The 17,713-nt window shown below is 48.1% G+C and overlaps 2 protein-coding genes across 2 annotated transcripts; both read left to right on the top strand.

Moving 5' to 3' along the window:
- LOC142570558 (uncharacterized) lies at positions 1–1,259 on the top strand. The gene has a single exon (XM_075678930.1). It carries the CDS (start codon positions 24–26, stop codon positions 1,257–1,259), a length of 1,236 nt encoding a protein of 411 aa, XP_075535045.1. The 5' UTR covers positions 1–23.
- A 2,246-nt stretch (positions 1,260–3,505) lies between these two features.
- Positions 3,506–4,885, top strand: LOC142570557 (uncharacterized). Its single transcript, XM_075678929.1, has one exon. It carries the CDS (start codon positions 3,647–3,649, stop codon positions 4,883–4,885), a length of 1,239 nt encoding a protein of 412 aa, XP_075535044.1. The 5' UTR covers positions 3,506–3,646.
- The last annotated feature ends 12,828 nt before the right edge of the window (positions 4,886–17,713 follow it).

Raw genomic sequence — 17,713 nt, 5'->3', positions numbered from 1 at the left:
GCGCTTTTGTACCGCTTTGAAGCATGGAACTCGTGGCTCAGTGGGACGCGTCTTGGCTACCCAAGTGGAAGGACGTGCGTTTCATGGGCTCCCAAGGAGCGGTGGTTGCGGCTAACAGCGGCCGCGGTGACAGGATCGACGGAATGGATACCGAGGGATACGAAGTGGTTTTGCCTACTCTGCCATCAGGTCGTAGTGTTTTGAATACTTTATTTTTGCACGCGGATGTCCGGTCGAGGCCTTACCGAGTCGAACATTTCCGGGACACGTTGGCGCGTCTTGGTTTGCTCCCCGAAGTGGTAGCGTTGGGGGCATATCAGATGAGCCACGTATGGGCTGTGACTTTCAAGAGCACGGAAGGGATGAAGAAAGCTTTGGCATGCGGCGAAATGAAGGTGAAGGGCCAATGTTGTTTGGTTATTGATCCGGCAAACCAGGACGTGCGTCTGAAGCTTCACTGGCTTCTTTTCAATGTGGCTGACGATGATGTGCGTGTAGCGCTTGCTCCGTTCAGAAAGGTGACCGAGGTCTCGAAGGAAAAGTGGAGAGTTCAAGGTGTCCAAGACAAGGGTTCGACGACACGCCTCGTGCGCCTCAAGCTCTATAACGGCATTAAGGTTGATGACCTTCCACACCAGCTTCGCGTAGCCGGTGACATGGCCCTTCTAGTCGCGCCCGGAAGAGCGCCACTGTGCCTGCGGTGTCACAGTAAGGGCCATATCAGACGAGAATGCCGAGTTCCTCGCTGCATGCACTGCCGTCGTTTTGGACACAAGGAATCTCAGTGCGTGAAGACGTACGCAAGTGTTGCGGGGCCGGTTGGTGGAGAAGACACTGCGGAACTCGTCATGGACGAGGCTGACGCTGAAGAAGCCGCTAGCGAAGCATTGTCGAAGCTCGAGGAACTTGATGCGGCAACGTTAACCCCGCCCGACATGCCCCAAGACGCAAGTGTTAACAAGGAAAGCCGAAAGCTGACCGACGCAGCTGGCGACGCCACCGGCGTCGTGAAAGTGCAGGACGCCTCAACGCCGTCGAAGTCACCTGAGGAGCCAGCACTCATGGAAGTAAGCGAGGGAACAAGCGGAGCCTCAGTCTCCAAGCGCGGCCACGATGCTACGCTGAACGAGCATGAGGCCCTGGCTGCAAGGATCTCGGAAGGACCGCCGCCAAAGGCGGCGATCATTCGGCGGTCAACGCTGAGGCCGCGTCCGAGCATACCTCCGGACCGGAGGGCGGTGGAGACGCCGCCGACGTAGCCGCGAGAGCGTGTGCTTCGCGGCGTCTCTTCTAGTCTACGCAGTGACCAAGCCAAACTCAAGGGAAGATGGAACGCCATGACAGAGACATCAACTGTGCTTCCTAAGCCTGCCATGGCAGCTGCGGAAGGTTTGTGCAAAAGTCGAAGGCAGCTTTGGCCCCAGACGCATGAGGTGGGTACCATGCGGTTCGTTTGTTCTTCAAAAAACATAACCATGGCTCAAAACACTGCACTTCGTTTTGCTACTATAGATGTCCGCGGTCTTTGTGCCAAAAAGCGGCAATACGAGCTTAGCCGGCTTTTCTTAGAAACAGATGTTGATATAGCAGCGGTGCAGGAGACAAAGATAGAAAGTGAGGAACAAACGGATCGCATGGTGCTGCAGTTTCGCAATAGATACAATGTTTGTGTATCACATGCTGTTGGCACTTCCGCGGGGTGCGCTATCTTCATTAGAAACAACCTGGGAATTAGAGAAGAAGGGGTCTTTTCTTGTGAAAGTGGAAGACTGGTTTTTGTGGATTTTTGCTTTTTGGGTGTAGGTTGGCGCGTGATATGTGTCTACGCCCCAAACACTGAAAGTGAGCGTGTGCCTTTCTTTCAGAGAGTAAATCAGCATTTACAGTGTGACAGGAAAGTCGTATTGCTAGGAGATTTTAATTGTGTATGTTACGCGGCCGACCGAGTGAAAAACCTTCCAGTGAGTGACAAAACTGCTTTACTTTTAAACACACTTGTGCAAGAATCTAATCTGGATGACGTCGGTAATTTCCTGTGTACTACCGGCACGCCTGCATTCACACATTTTCAAGGGCAAAGTCACGCAAGGCTAGATAGAGGGTATGTCGCACTGGAGCTTGTTCCGGTGTGCAGCAGCTATAGTGTGAAACACGTCTCGTTCAGCGATCACAGCCTTGTAACTTTTAGTGTAGGTTCCAAAGAAAGAAAATCGAAGTTTAGCTGGAAGTTGTGGAAGTTCAACGATGGGCTGTTAATGAACGAATCCTTCTGTGAAAGCGTGAAGCAAAAGTTAGATAATTTGATCGAAGCCGAAGATGGCAACGTACTAGAATTATGGGAGAACTTTAAACAAGGAGTCAAGATCAGTGCTATAGAAGAAGCTACTAAAGAGAAATTTCTTAAAAGGAAAAAAGAAAATGAACTGCAACGTGAGCTTGATTTTTCGTACATCGTGGAAAGCGAGAGACCCGGGAGCCGAACAAAAGAAATAAAAGAACTGAAAAGCCAGCTTGAGCTTATCGAAGAAGAGAAGTTCAAAGGAGCAGTTATAAGGGCACGAGCTGAAAGGGTTTGGCTAGGTGAGACACCGACTAAACGAGCCTTATCTGACGAAATGCATACGCGAGGCGAAATGAAATCAGAATGATTCAATACGAGAACGAGATCACGAGCCAACCTCAAAAAATTGAAGAGGCGTTTCTTGATCATTATAGCAAATTATTCGGGACTGTTAAAGACGTCACAGAAAAATACAAGACGGACTTTTTGTCAAACATGCCGCCATTAGAGGAAGACATTCAAGAACGTCTGGAGTGGCCTCTGAGCATCACCGAAGTGGAAGGAGCCATAGATGATTTAGTTGTAGGCAAGTCTCCGGGACCTGATGGACTCGGAGCGGCCTTTTATAAAGCCTTCAAAAGTGATGTCAGTGAGATCCTGTTACGGTTGTTCAAGGAGGCCTATGCGCAAAAACAGGTTCCTCCTTCTTTTCGGACATCGCACGTAGTTCTGATACCGAAATCAGAGGACCCAGAAAAATTGTTAGCTGTCGACGCTTACCGGCCGATATCACTAATGAATGTAGACTATAAGATATTTACAAAAGTGCTCGGAAAGCGATTACAGGGAGTGGTGACCAGAATAGTAGGGTCGCATCAAACATGCGGCATTAAAGGAAGGTCTATCTACACAAACATTCATATTGCCAGAAGCATTTTAGAATACTGTAACGACCTAGGTGAACACTGCGCCATGTTACAGTTAGATATGCAGAAGGCTTTCGACCGTGTGGCCCATAAAATTCTTTTCAGTATTCTAGAACACATAAAGGTAGGGGATTTGATCTTAAATGGGGTAAAGATGTGCTATCAAGACTGTACCGCCAGCATCATTAGAAACAAGGAGGTTACCAAAACCTTTAGCGTCCGGTCATCTTTGCGCCAGGGGTGTGGTTTGTCGCCTCTTTTATTAGCAATTTACCTAGAGCCGCTTTGTAGAAAAATCAAGAATGACAATAGAATATCGGGTTTCAGAGTGCAGTCCGCGGAAGTGAAAGTGCTGGCATACGCGGATGACATCGCGTTGTTTTGTCGGGATAAAGAAAGCATCGAAATCGCGGTCGCAGAGGCGTTATCATACTGCAGAATGACAGGCAGTGCTATCAACCTTGATAAATCCCTAGGGGTATGGATCGGCAACTGGGAAGACCATCCGAGTACGTTTGCAAATATCCGCTGGACAGTCACGCCGGCAAAGTACCTAGGGGTGCCGCTTGAGCACTACCGTGACGCCGTTGATTACTGGAATGCCGAAACTGAAAGGGTTCGTGAAGGTACACTTAAATGGGGAGGCCGCAATTTCTCTATGTTTGCTCGTGCGACAGTGTGCAACCTGTTTGCCGTCGCTAAAATTGCTTACGTGCTCCAAGCGTTGTGCATCTCAAGGGCTAACATACAACGTTTACACAGAGTGCTCGCAGTGTTTGTGTGGGGTTCAAGCTGGGAGCGCACCAGTCGCACTAATCTCTTTCGTTCGGTTAAAAATGGAGGATTAGGTCTGGCACATTTGTTCATTAGGCAGATTGTGTCGAGGTTTGTTTTCTTGCGGGAGCAAAATGACCCATTTTTAGTAACTATGTTTCAAACAAGGCTGAGCGAAGCTATACCTGAGTTTATTGTATCGTCACATCGGTGCAGTCAAGGCAGAGCGCGTGGTTTCCTAAAAGAGGTAGTCTTGGCTTTTCAGCTGTTAAAGGTTCGGTTTTCCATGGAATACTTAAGTAGGGTACCACGAAAGCGCTTATATAAGGACCTGGTAGACACAATGTTGCCGGTGCCATTGTATCGCTCGATGTTCTGCATTGGACCTGAAAAGGATGTACTAAAAAAAGTAAAACGAATGCCAGTACGCCCGTCGGTAAAGTCCTTCTTTTTCCAGCTCCACACCAATACTTTACCTGTGAAACCTTGGCTAGATGAAAAAGGCCTTTCCGTGCTTTGGAGCGTCAACTGTTTACTATGCCGGAAACCCGAAACAGTAGAACACATTTTTCTTGACTGCTGGGATGCTGTGTTCCATTGGGACATCTTACAGAGAACACTAAAGAAGGACTTGCCGATTACACCATATGGGATTCGTTTCTTGCCTACTCTAAATGAAGACAAAGTTCCCTATGACATGTTCATGCTCGTGTCTTTACATAGCTTATGGAAAACTAGACTGGCCGTAAGACATGCCGATGTCAATGCCCGGCCTGTTAGAGAATACTTCATTGAAAGCATTTGTCACATTAAGGAAATGTATAATTTACAAAAAGAAAAACCAACATGGCTCAGTGTGACTTGCCGATTACACCATATGGGATTCGTTTCTTGCCTACTCTAAATGAAGACAAAGTTCCCTATGACATGTTCATGCTCGTGTCTTTACATAGCTTATGGAAAACTAGACTGGCCGTAAGACATGCCGATGTCAATGCCCGGCCTGTTAGAGAATACTTCATTGAAAGCATTTGTCACATTAAGGAAATGTATAATTTACAAAAAGAAAAACCAACATGGCTCAGTGTGATGACTGAGCTAGCGAATTTTAAGCATTTTTAGCCCTGTGACTGCCAACCAATGGCAGAGATTTTGTCGTGACCGCTGTGTACTGTTAAAATGTCTTGTTTTGTAGCCTTGTTGCCATGTCGGTAATAAAGAAAAAAAAAACTCGTGGCTCAGTGGTAACGTCTCCGTCTCACACTCCGGAGACACTGGTTCGATTCCCACCCAGCCCATCTTGCAAGAAGTTTCTTATTCATGAAGTGCCTGCTGGAATTTATCGCTCACGGCCAACGCCGCCGACGCCGACGACACCGGCTTTTCTGCGACACGAGCTCCTTAACGCTGTCGCGTTAAAATAACACGAAAGCAACGTGATCTGGCCTTTGGGTAAACAACTGGTAGTTTCAGAACTAGCACAGTATAACCGCTTCCAATGGCGCTCTTCGAAAACGAAAGTTTATGAAATTGCCTAACTGTCTTAGTCGCTCCTACGGTTTCCGCAGTGCCGCATGATTCTATTTAAAATCCTAGCCTTCCTCCAATTGCTCTCGCCACCACTGCATGCACAGACTCAGCTGTTATATTCACCGACTCTCTGGCCGCCTGCAGAAACTTCATGACGGGCCGCATCTCGGCCGATGCACTCAAGATACTAAAAAGACCAAGCACTCCGTTCCCTTACACCTCCGTAACGTGGGTACCCGGACACGAGGAACTAGAGGGGAACGAAGCGGCCCACGCCGCTGCGTGGGCCGCCGTGAACAGGCCCCGCGACTGAAGAGGCGGAGGCCGTAACCACCAACTATTCGGCCATATTGCAACATTACAGGCTCGAGCGTCGAGTGTACCCTCCACCGCACCCTAAACTCGACAGAGAAGAACGCCTTATCCTCAGACGCCTGCAAGGTAATACGTACACGCACGGAATGATAATGCATCGCCTCTACCCGACGCTCTACGGCGACCTCTGCCCACTCTGCAACGTACCCGACACTCTGGCACACTTGCTCCTGCAATGCCCGTGGCAGGAAGGCAGCGAAATGGAACCAGAGACACACGCCAAATGAGCAATAAAAGCAAACGACCTATTCGAAACGTGGGAGGCCAAGCTAACCCTCGGGGACCTGGAAGACCAACGACAACTCGTCGCCAGGGCGAAAAGGGCAGTCGAAGCCAGAGGGTTCTTGGACTAAGGAGCCTTCCCACCTTAGGGTGATACCCGCCCTCGCTCGGGACACTGTTTCGTATAATAAACGTTTATTTCTCTCTCTCTCCTCCAGAGTTCACTATTCGTTACATTATTGTAGGGGCTCTGAAAGAGTAAACCTGTAGCAGCCTTGGCACAGAGGTTTTGCTCAGGGAAATGTTAAAAGGTCTGAATGCAAGCTTTGAAGGAAGAATAATGAGAACGAAAGTCATGAGGAACCTCGAACAGCCGTGGCAGTTAAGCGGCTATGGGGTTGTGCTGTGAAGCACAAGGTCGCCGGAGCAAACCACGGCCGCGTCGGCCGTATTTAGATCGGTGCATAATGAAGAAAGAAAAAGAAAAACCGATGTTCTGGCATTGAGAACACGTTAAAGATTCCCAGGTAGTCAAAATTAATGCGGGGTACCCGAGTATGGCGTGGCTCTGAAATTGTGGTGCTGGCACTAAACCGCCAGAATTGAATTCAATTTAATGCTGGACGACTCGCCGTGCGGAAAGGCAAGGGACTACACGAGGATTTGACACTCAACGGGCGCTGCACAGGGCCCATGCGTGACATTTGTCGTCTTTTTGTGTGTGTTTACGCGCTTAAAGACGTTCACCAGGACTCAAATCCTACTAGACCAGGAGCCATTATTCTTACAAGCGAAGATGTCTGTTACCAAAATATTCAAGGAGTTGTCAGATCTTTCCAAGGGAGTACATTTCCATATTTGTGATATTTCACTAAACATTCGACATCGTCTACTGTGGTGGAACGTAGTTTCTGCGCGCAATCGGTTTCAAAGAGCAAGTGTGCGCGAACAATTTACTGTCGCCTCCCTGAATCCAGAGACCTAATGGTGCTGTGCGACCGAAGGGAGTCGCAACAAGTAAGTACGGGGAAGCAACGCAGAATGAATGCCAGGGCGACGAATGGACACAATTGCAGTTCATTTTTTCCTTGTTCTTTCCGATATTGTTTGATCGAATGGTTCGCTTTGCGCCGAAATCCTCTTACAGCTAAGTGTGGCACAGGCATCGGGCAAACAGGCCCGCGCACGTGTCGTGATGCGCGTGATGCGGCATTCACACAGAGATCTTCTCGCAGCGGCATTCTAAATCCTCCTTGCCGAGTCCCGCTGTCGCTGGTCGCGAATGAGGTCGAAGGTCGTGGGTGCCAGTTCCTTCCCCACCTCCAGGGCTCTTTCCTGCGACTCCCTGGTGCCAGCCGCGCGGCAATATTCGGTCGTATGGTTAGAAGCCGCTGACTCGATGTGGTAGCCGGGGTGTATGGCGGGCATCGCGTGTGACACATTGCCAATGTCCGACGTTGCGCCAGACAGCACCTGTCGGCAGTCACGCGCGACCATGAAGACTATTCCTACGGCAAACAATCGACACGGGATAAGGTGAGTATGCTGTACGTCAGTGAACACGCAACATATATGATCGGGAAAGAAACTCACACGTTCAAAACACTATCATCATCAGCAGCAGCAGCAGCAGCAGCAGCAGCAGCAGCCTAGTTACGCCCACTGCAGGGCAAAGGCCTCTCCCATACTTCTCACTATACTGATTACCAATTAAAGTGCTTCTTATGACTGAGAGACCGTTAAGCTTTTTCATATGGCAATGATAGACATACACAGGTAGCTGCGCAAACGTAATGAAAGGCACGTCACAATTGCATTTCTTTTCGTTTATTAGTCAAGGAATGGTGCGACAGCGATATATCTTTGACAATTTTATGTATCTCCCAGGCAACTTAACGTTGACGCTGTTGTTGAATGAAAAGTTCTATCAACATAAAAAAATATGGGCACCCAGCAACCAGATTAAAAAAAAAACAATATCTATAATTCTTGTTACCAACGAAATCGCAAGCTATCTTTTCGATTCCTCATATGTTAGCTTCTTTCTGGCTCCGAAATAACACCATACTGGTCATATTGATTAGTGTATTTAACGGGAGCATTAGTGATTAGAGCACTGTACTGCGCTCGAAATTCAGTATTGTGTTCGGTATTTATGTTACAGTGACAGCAGTAATTCAGGAAATTCTATTTTACTCTGGTCGAATCAGTCAGTAGGGTTTATTAAAAATCCATATTGATACGTTAACACCGCCGCGTAGGCCATGGAAGACATGCGTAGTTGCAAAATGTCAGCTTGTCTAATGCTCAGCGATCGTGGCCGTGTGGCCATTATGGAATCTAAAAGGAAACAGCCACCTTCGTAGTACACCGAACAGCTGTGCCCCCACAAATTGAAAAGGCATGCCTGCTGATTTTTCTGAACCCTTGGATGTCCGTCAAAATGGCATTCTCAAGAAACGCGCTGCTTTGGAACCGAAATCTTCGCCAAGTCTCCTTTCGAAGCGACCGGGCGCTAAAAACCCGAAATAAGCAAAGATGCGTTCTCTCATGGGGCCGTAGAGAAGGTCATGAATTTTCTGCGCATATCGGCCTTCTCACGTCTTCTCCTCTGTTGGCGCACTTTGACCCTTCTGCTCCTACGTGTACACACAATTGGAGCCGCACATGCCCAGCACAAGCGTGGTCTTGCTTGCGTCAGTCGCAGTCACGACCATGATGGTGCTGGGCAATCTGGCGCTGGCCATCACGACTAGTCGCCTACGCTCCCCCGCTGCCCCTGAGCGCAATTACTCAATTACCGAGCGTGAATTTCTTGCCCTTGTTCGGGCCATATTTCGGCCGTACCTCTTTGGCCGTGCATTCACGGTAGTGAGTGTCCATCATGCGCTCTGCTGGCTTTCCTCGCTGAAAGATCCTACAGCCGTCTAGGACGCTGGGCTTTGCCCCTACAAGAGTGCTCGTTTACCGTGGTGCACTAGTCCGGCCAATTACACCAGGACTCGCACTGTGCGTCCTGATATCCCGTTTATCCTTCCGACAACACTATCCCTGACAGCGATACCTGTCCTCTTCCTATCTCGGGCTTTCTTCTTGTCGGCGATGAACAGCGGCCTGATCCGGCTTTACGTTTGACCATGGACCGGCTCAGCTCCGGGGCCTCTGACGAGTCGCTCCGGATGTTCACCTTCCATAGTGGAACTTTATACCCGAAGTGTTTTACCAGAAGGCGCTGAGCACTTGCTGGTGGTACCCTCCCGCATACGTTCCTCTGCCCTCTAGCAGCTTTAAGTCGAACCCACAGCAGATCAACTTGATGTTACGCGCACTTACGACGATTTTTTATATCGTCTTTTATATCTGCGCTTTGTCACTCCGTGCAGAAGGACGTTGGCAGCTGCGAACTGTGTGAACGATGCAAACGGCCACCGACGCTCACTCCCAGCCTTCTTTAGCCTCTAGATGTCCCAGGAAAGCCGTTCTTCCGCGCCATCCTCGATCGGATCGGACTTTTCCCTACTGCAGCATCAGGGATCAACGCGCGCTTCCAACAAACTGTGCTATCGATATTGCCGATCACCTTCTCCGCAATGTGATTTTGCATCAGGGAGCTCCTCGTAAGGTTTTCAGCGATGGTGGTCTTAAACTTTTGTACCGTATCATTGATGACGTCCTCCGCTCATATTACACAAAATACAAGGTCACCAGCGCCTATCGTCCTTAGAGAAATGGTCTTGAGAACAACTGATTAACCGACCTGCTCTCCACGTATGTTGGCACCAACAACCGCGACTTGGAAATTACATAACCATTTGTTACATTCGCCTATAATACATCACGCCACGATACTACACGTTGTTCACCGTTTTATCTCCTTTTGGCCTTGAACCGACACTCTCCATGTATACATTGCTCCCGTCCGCTCCCCAACAATCATCGAAGTACGCGCAAGATGCCCTCCCGAAGGCGAACGCTGCACGTGATATTGCTACGTGTGGAAAAACACAGATGAAAGAGGTTATATACAGGGTATTTACAATGGAGCCAGATCACCAGGCCGACACTCACCCGCGCCAAGGGCACAGACCCACTTTGTCGTCGTTGTCGCGGCGGCTCGTCCCTTGAGCATCGCTCGATGATATCATAATGCTACCCCCGGCGGCAAAAGCGTCGTCACGGAGCTATTAAATAAATATCCAAGGCGCGTGGAAAGTTGAAGGGGTTGAGTCGGGCGACGTGGACAATGTCACTGGTTGTCACAGCGGAGGACGTAGTGGGCGTGGCTAGAGCGATATCGTAGGTGACATCGGTTACTTGGCGAAGCACGCGATATGGGCCTGTGTAGCAGGAAAGCAGTGTTTCACAATGGCCAACTTTAAGCGATGGTGACCAAAGCAACACGAGGGTGCCGGGAACAAAATGGACGTCACGGTGACGGGGGTCGTAGCGTTGCTTTTGTTTGCCTTGAGAGACTTGTTGACGAGTGCGCGCAAGTTGGCGAGCATGGCCAGCATGAGCGATAGCATCACGGGCATAAGCGCTAGTTGAAGCTGTGGTGGACGGAAGCGCAGTGTCCAGTGGTAGCGTCGGTTCACGGCCATACAAGAGGTAAAAAGGCGAAAAGCCAGCAGTTTCGAGACGCGAAGAGTTATACGCAAATGTAATGTAAGGTAGAGCCTCGTCCCAGTCACGGTGGTCGTCTGAAACGTATTTAGGTAGAATGTCTGTAAGGGTGCGGTTCAAACGCTCAGTGAGGCCGTCACTGACGTACCGGTACGTTCTCTATCGTGCGTTCAAAATTTCGCGCCTGAGCGCAAAGCTGGCGCTCCTGGATTGGCCATCCTCTTCCCCCCCTCCCTCCATCTGTTGATTCTTTCTACAAGATCGTATATTCGCCTCGACCTGTATCAATCCATGTATTGAAGAGTACGGTGCGACTGCCACTCCCCACTTTCTCTTTGCTCAGTGGCGCGGTGGCTCCGCGTTCGCTGGATCATGCGTCGCGCGCGTGTGGTTATATGTTCAAGGGTTGTTCTGCCATGTCCGCTGGTTTGAAGGTTTTTATTTTTCTTCTGTTGGTGTGCCTGCTACGGCGCGTCAAGTTCAGGCGCACGTGCCGTTGCCTCTCCGAAAGAGTGACTCGATTGCTGCTTTCGCTCTCTCGCCGCACCCTCGCTTCCGGCTTGCAGCAGTAAACGTAAAGCCCTTCGAACTTCGTTTAGCCTTTTTCCATCTCACTCTGTCTTCTTGATCACGCAACGTCCCATTTATCTCCGTTGTGCGGGCGGCTGAAAGCGCATCCTCCCTGCGAGCGGCTACTTTCGGATGGCTCAGCGCGCGGGACCTTTGCCTGCTCATTGGAGCGGTGGCTCAATTCCGATTCAGAATACGAGCCGAGCTCGGATTCGGAATCGGACAGTGTGGCATGCGAGGAAGAGGGTTCCGCATCGTCAAATTCGGATGTTGAACGGATTTTATAGGCAGGCTGATGATGATGATCGTATTTACTAAGAACAGCTGCAGAACACTGAAATGTGCATATTGCATTGACTATGTTATTTGTATACCAATCATAATCAAAAATAAATTTCTATGTTAATTCCCTGTTATGATCGTTCCCTGAAACCAAGCCGACACTGGGGGTGCGTCACGGCCAGGAAGGTCCGACAGCGAAAGGGTTAAAACTGGCGCTCATTTTTTGCATGCAGGATCTGGTGATGGAAGACTTAAGGCACGTCATGGCAATTCCGTTTTTTACTAATTTAGAATGCTTGGATTGAAAGTTTATCAACGGCTTCGAAGATCTGGGGGAGTACTGCCAACAAACATGATTTTGTTCGAAGATCAAGGAAATGTCTAGAAACTGAATTACGCGTCGCTGAGAAAATTCCTTGGTAAACTTTAATCCTCCCCCATAAAGTTTAAATTGCTCACTAATTGAGGTAGCAGCGGAATCGAATTCTTCCCTATTGCAGAAAATCAGGTAATCATCAACGTAATGAAATATCTTGATAACGCTATCACCTAAGGCTTTCTCTAAGCAGTTGTCAACATTACTCAGGTAAATGTTGCTAAGAATAGGGGCAACCTCTGAGCCAATACAATTGCCTGATTTCTGCAGAAAAACACCATCTCTCCACCCAATCAGCGTCGACTTCAAGTATATGAAAGAATTTCTAGAAACGCTCCCGTGGAAACACCGCATCTGTCAATAAAAGCTGACTCTTGCACTTGTTCTTTCATGCACTCATTTACGGAATTTAGCAACCCGTCATGCGGCAAGGAATAATACAGGTCTTCGATATCCATACTAAAAGCTGTAAAATCACGAGGATTCTTGTCTCTCAAATACTGAACTAGTGCCTGAGAATTACGTAGGCAAAAGGAGTCTGAAAAAACTAGTGAAGCTAAGCAGTTCTGTACGTAACTAGCGACACAGACCTGCCACGTCCCTTTCTCTGACACTATAGCACGAAAAGAAATTTCTTGTTTATGGGTCTTGGCCGAGAAAAACAGTTCTAAGGTGAGGGTTTTAGCTTTCTTGACATTACAGACAAGCCTATCAAGATTATACCTTGACAAGAGGTCAACCGCACGTTGCTTAACTACCGAAGGTTTGAGTTTCACTGGCTGCAAATTCTTTTCTATGGCTGAAATCGCTTTTTCTGAAAACATGTCATCTGGCATAATCACGAAATAACCTTCCTTGTCAGATATTACTGGTCTAAGTTTATGCTCCACAAGGTAATCAACTAACGGTCGGACAGGGTCAGGCGTCTTAAAAGGAGAATTTGATTGTTTAATGCTAGCAATGCAATCCGAAATACAGCGTGAGCGTTCTTCTTCCAGGACGAACCTGGTTATGCAGCGCGGTATGCTTAAAACGTCAACGGGTTTTATGTTAGGCTTAAAACAGTGCTTAGGACCTAAAGCAAGGGTCCTTCTATGGTTATCACTTCCGAAGGCGTCTCCAAGAACCAGTACGTTATTTGACGGTGACTTATTAGAAAGGTCTTTCCTCTTACTTTGTTGAAGCTCCGGAAGCTTCATCCTGTATAGGAAGTCCGCATGTTGCACGGCTAACTTATTCCAATCGGCGTAGGGGCGGTTCCAGTGGCGACCGTCTCCCAGGGCAGCGCAACGGACCCTTAGACACTCCTGGTAGAACCTAACTTGGCGCCATGATTCGGCGGAAAGAATAGCTCCAATCCTCCTGGCATGCCCAGTTGATGGTTGAAGAAAGCCGCACATCATTTGAACTTCCAATGGGACGACATGATCACGACTAAACCACGACATCGTTCTAGCGCGGTTCTAACTTTTATTCGGGTGGAAGCTCTGTGGACAGTCTTTATGACAGGTATGCAGGTCTCATTCATTGATTTTTTTTCTCCCCATTCATGATCGTCATGCATTGTGCATTCTTGGAAACAAGTTGAAGTACCTGAAGTCCAGATGAGGAAGTGCACAGTGAAATTCCAAAAATATATTTTGCGAGCATTCTTCAGAGTCCCAGAAGAGAGTACTAGGAGCTAACAACCCGAAAACTACTTCGTTGAGTGCGCCTGGTTAGACTTTAAAAGTTTTGAATTAAGTGTTATGCCATAATACAATATTTCAAATCTCAAATAAACTACGTTACCTAATCGCGCGACTTCATCATTTAAAAGAAAAGAACGAAACATGACTGAACTTTACGGTATAATGAGTGCTTGAACCAATCTATAAGTAATGGTTCACCGTAGATCAAGCGTAAACGAACCACATAAAGATGAGCCGATTGAATTGTGAAAGCAGCACACCCTTCTATGCTTCGATGCAGTGAAGCTACAGGGCAGGCGAGGCACATAATAGATCTCTAAATTAATGTTACACAAATGCTGTGCTGTGTAACCCAAACTGCCTAGAGTCCCATATGCTAAAATTTGTTCTCGTCTCGGATAGCATGAATGCTTTGAACTATATAAAAACATTGGAAATGAAAGGAGCATTACGGAGGAATAATTATGTTAATCTACATTCAAGGATAAAAACTGTTTCACACATAACATGTTGGTATACGAAACAGCAGTGTTAACTACCTTTGGAAAAAGCTTCAGTGTCGTGGTACACTCCTCAGTATAAGCAATAACACAGGAACATCAGACGGTTGCCTCCGTGAAGCTCACGGCTTGCTAGAAGAGCACCTCCTAATCACTTGTTACAAAAATTGGAGGACGCTTAAGCTTCGCCTTCAAGAGTGCAACGTGATCGCATTATCGCACCCCGTTCGCACCGCCCACTCAAAACGATCTATGCGAGCCAAACGTCGTGATCGGCACGGACAGGCGGGTCACGACGCGCCATGAAGGCGGACGTGCTCATGGGGCTGATGCCTCGATGGGATCGTCGTCTATCTCGCTTGGGAGCACCACGCAGACGCATGACTACTCGCCAGCAGCAAGGCAAACATCGCAAGGGACGCGTTCCCACCAGACGCGCTACGGCGCAGCGATCACGTCAGAGGCGTCCCGCATCGGACGCTGCATCGCGATATGAGCGGAAGGGGAGCCGCGTCGCCTAAACACGAGGGTTCATCGGCGGTTCAAGGGGCTTAGCGCCATCTGTGTGTGGTGGGAACACTTCCGGTGGAAGAAAAAATACTGTGGCGCCATATCCGTTAAAAGCAAAAGTGACGTCACTTCGTTTTCGAAGGCGCGAAATTTGTTTTGTTGGCATGCCTTTGGAGCTATATATTCAAATGCCCCGCCATTCGACTTGATGGCCGTTTCGAGCTTTCAGCGCTGAAAGCGATGCAGGAAAAGCCAGCCGTAGGGTTGTTGAAATCGCACCCCTGCACGGAACATATTTTCGTTGGAGGCCGACGGAAGCTTTAGGTGTAAAGTGGTGATCCTATCGTCGGATGCCAAGCCCGTCGGCCAGCGCAGTCGAACGAAAACAACCACACCATTATCTGCAGGATCGGTCCGACCTGCAGGATCACTGACCTGCCGTACCGGCCTCCCGTGGGTCAGGCTTGCACATGCTACTTTGCTGTCCTCAATAAAACTCGCCCGTGCTGCGGATAGCAGCCGGAGTGGTGGGTGGGTGGTTGGGGGGGGGGGTTTGTTGGTTCTTGTTAGGAGCATGATTTTCATTCTGCGCTTAGCTACTTCTCTTATTCTTCATTCTTGACTTTTCTTCTCAACTTCTACAGGCTTGTCTCCGTTTTTTTCTTTTCCTAATTGGCTTTTCTACATTGGATTTTCTTTGGGATGGCATTCGCCTCCCCTATTCATTTATTTTGATTGGTTTGCGTCTGCCATACCTAGCTGGTGGTGCGGGCTTCCCCACTTTCTTCTTCTTTCTTTTTCTTTTACGGGGACAAACAAAGCCATTATCTGGCGGTCGCGACTCGTTACTTTTGACTGAACAGGTTAAGAAGCGAAGAAGCTACACGCGTCACCAAATGCAGACATACTTCGACAAGCAAAAAAAGCACAACGTGCGTGGGCGGCGTATTTCAACGGGTGAAGTTTGCGAGCACGCCTTTCTGCATATTTGAAGAGGTGCATTGCATTGCGAGTGATAGTGGCCTCAACGCTCCCTGTAACGATTGGCTCTGAAAAGAAATGTATTAATAATTATAATAAATTCAATAAACTTGCATTTTCTTAACTCGTCAGGAATATATAAGATTGACCGGGAGTTTTATTTTCCTTGAATGAATCTAACTATGTCTCGCTTGAATTTAAAAAAAACGTTTTTTTTTTCTTTCCCAATGTTTCTTCGCTCCAAACATAGTCGCGCTTCAATCGCTGCTCCGATAACCCCCCTTCCTGATGTCGGTGACAGTTTGTACTGAGCCGCTTTTCGCCCGAAGCTTCGCGACCGATTTGGATAGACCGTGTCCGTTGGCTGGTTCGGCAATCCATCCTGTCGTCTCAATGCCGCATTAGTCACAAAACTTTGTTGCCGTTGACGAGATGGCAATGCGAACATGGCAGCAGTGCGAGAGGAGGCGCTGTATGAACTGTAGCACACGGTGCGCCGCGCGCCCCGGCTATCACTGCGATTGTCCATGCGCAGCAACACTTCACGAGGCTTCGTTGGTGACGCACCGCAGAGTGCTGACGCAGGCTCCCGTGTTCCGGCTAGCAGTGGCCGCACCTGTACCAGCCAATGTAAACAACTGCGCTGGTGGGTGCTTTGTACAGTCAACGGTGTTGTTATGGGATAGAAAAGCGGAAAGTCACGCTCCACATTCTACACTGATTGTGCGAAGCACTTCCCTGACAACCGGTAAAACACCCAAAAAAGCAAGCAGCACGTATAAAATCAGTTGTAAGGGAAATTTGGCCTTCATGTTGCAGCGCGGCATGTTCCGGAAGATCCGGCGTGGTCACGAGTCAGCTGAGCGCCGCTTTCGTTCGCCCAGCAGGCGAGACCTCCATGTCTTGCGCGCCTTTCCCGCCGGTGTGCATCTCGCGGCGTCACATGAAGTCGCTCGGCTTCGCTTTCAGGTTTCGCTTTCGTTTTGGGCTGTTATGTTTACTGAAAATTATTTTCGAAATTGTGGAACAATTCTATGAGACGCGTTGCAGGGTAGTAGCGGGAGTCTAAATGCTCCATTTCTTTGACACCGTCAGATATCGCCGCAGTTATCATCGCCATTTAAGGAATAAGCATAGCCCGAGGTCGGCCTATGTATAGCAGAAGCACTTAGAAAATGTTAGGCGTTTCCTCTGTATTTCAGTGGCGACAACATAGGCTGATGACGGCGGAGATATTAAAGTTACTAGTTTGCAATGTGGGATTTAAAGTTAAACAATTCCTCTTTATATCTGAATAGTTACCCATGAAGTGCCTAAAAAACACCCTTTATTCAATACCTCTGCAAGGGCAACACAAATGGCGGGTTACTGGTATTGAATTAAAGGAATCATCCAACGTGAAATCAACTAACTACATAGTATCACGTCTTACTTCAATACATACACAATGAGTAAACATTTCAGAAAAACTTATTCAGTGTTACTCCCATTGCCCAATACTCTACATAACTTACCTGTGTGTTTACTTTGTATTGCTTGTTACACAGTTAAAATAGCAGCCAGAACGTAGCAATAAAAATATTTTTATGCGCTAAGGAAAGACTGCAACGCAATCCGTCTTTCTCTGCACTCCCTCTTTTTATGCATCATGCCAAACATGCTTTCTTTGTCTTTCTTTTTGCAACATAAGCGTCAACTGTTGAATATATACCAGTGTGCAACTGCTTTCAACTGCGCAGTTGGCAAGCCCATGAAACCGTGGAAGCGATGCCATTTCTGGAAATGAGAAGCATTTGGGGAACGTGTTCTCCACTCAGCTTTGTGCGAAGCATGACATTTGGTGTAGCAGAATTTCGCCCCTTTATGCTGCCAGCATCAATCTGCGCCATATACCTAATGCTTGTTTCTATAGTTTTGAAATAACGTAACTATACGTAACGTAACTATAGTTTTGAAATAATCAGAAGAATAAGAATGGGCTGGAGTGCGTTTGGCAGGCATTCCCAAATCATGAACAGCAGGTTGCCGTTATCCCTCAAGAGAAAAGTATATAATAGCTGTGTCTTACCAGT

This window comes from Dermacentor variabilis, chromosome 2 (genome assembly GCF_050947875.1).
Source record: "Dermacentor variabilis isolate Ectoservices chromosome 2, ASM5094787v1, whole genome shotgun sequence".
NCBI lineage: Eukaryota > Metazoa > Arthropoda > Arachnida > Ixodida > Ixodidae > Dermacentor > Dermacentor variabilis.
Note: the sequence above shows the minus strand (reverse complement) of the source record. Positions and strands in the feature narration are given on the sequence as shown.

Coding starts and splice junctions, on each gene's coding strand:
- LOC142570558 (XM_075678930.1), top strand. CDS start 24: ATGGAACTCGTGGCTCAGTGGGACGCGTCTTGGCTACCCAAGTGGAAG.
- LOC142570557 (XM_075678929.1), top strand. CDS start 3,647: ATGACAGGCAGTGCTATCAACCTTGATAAATCCCTAGGGGTATGGATC.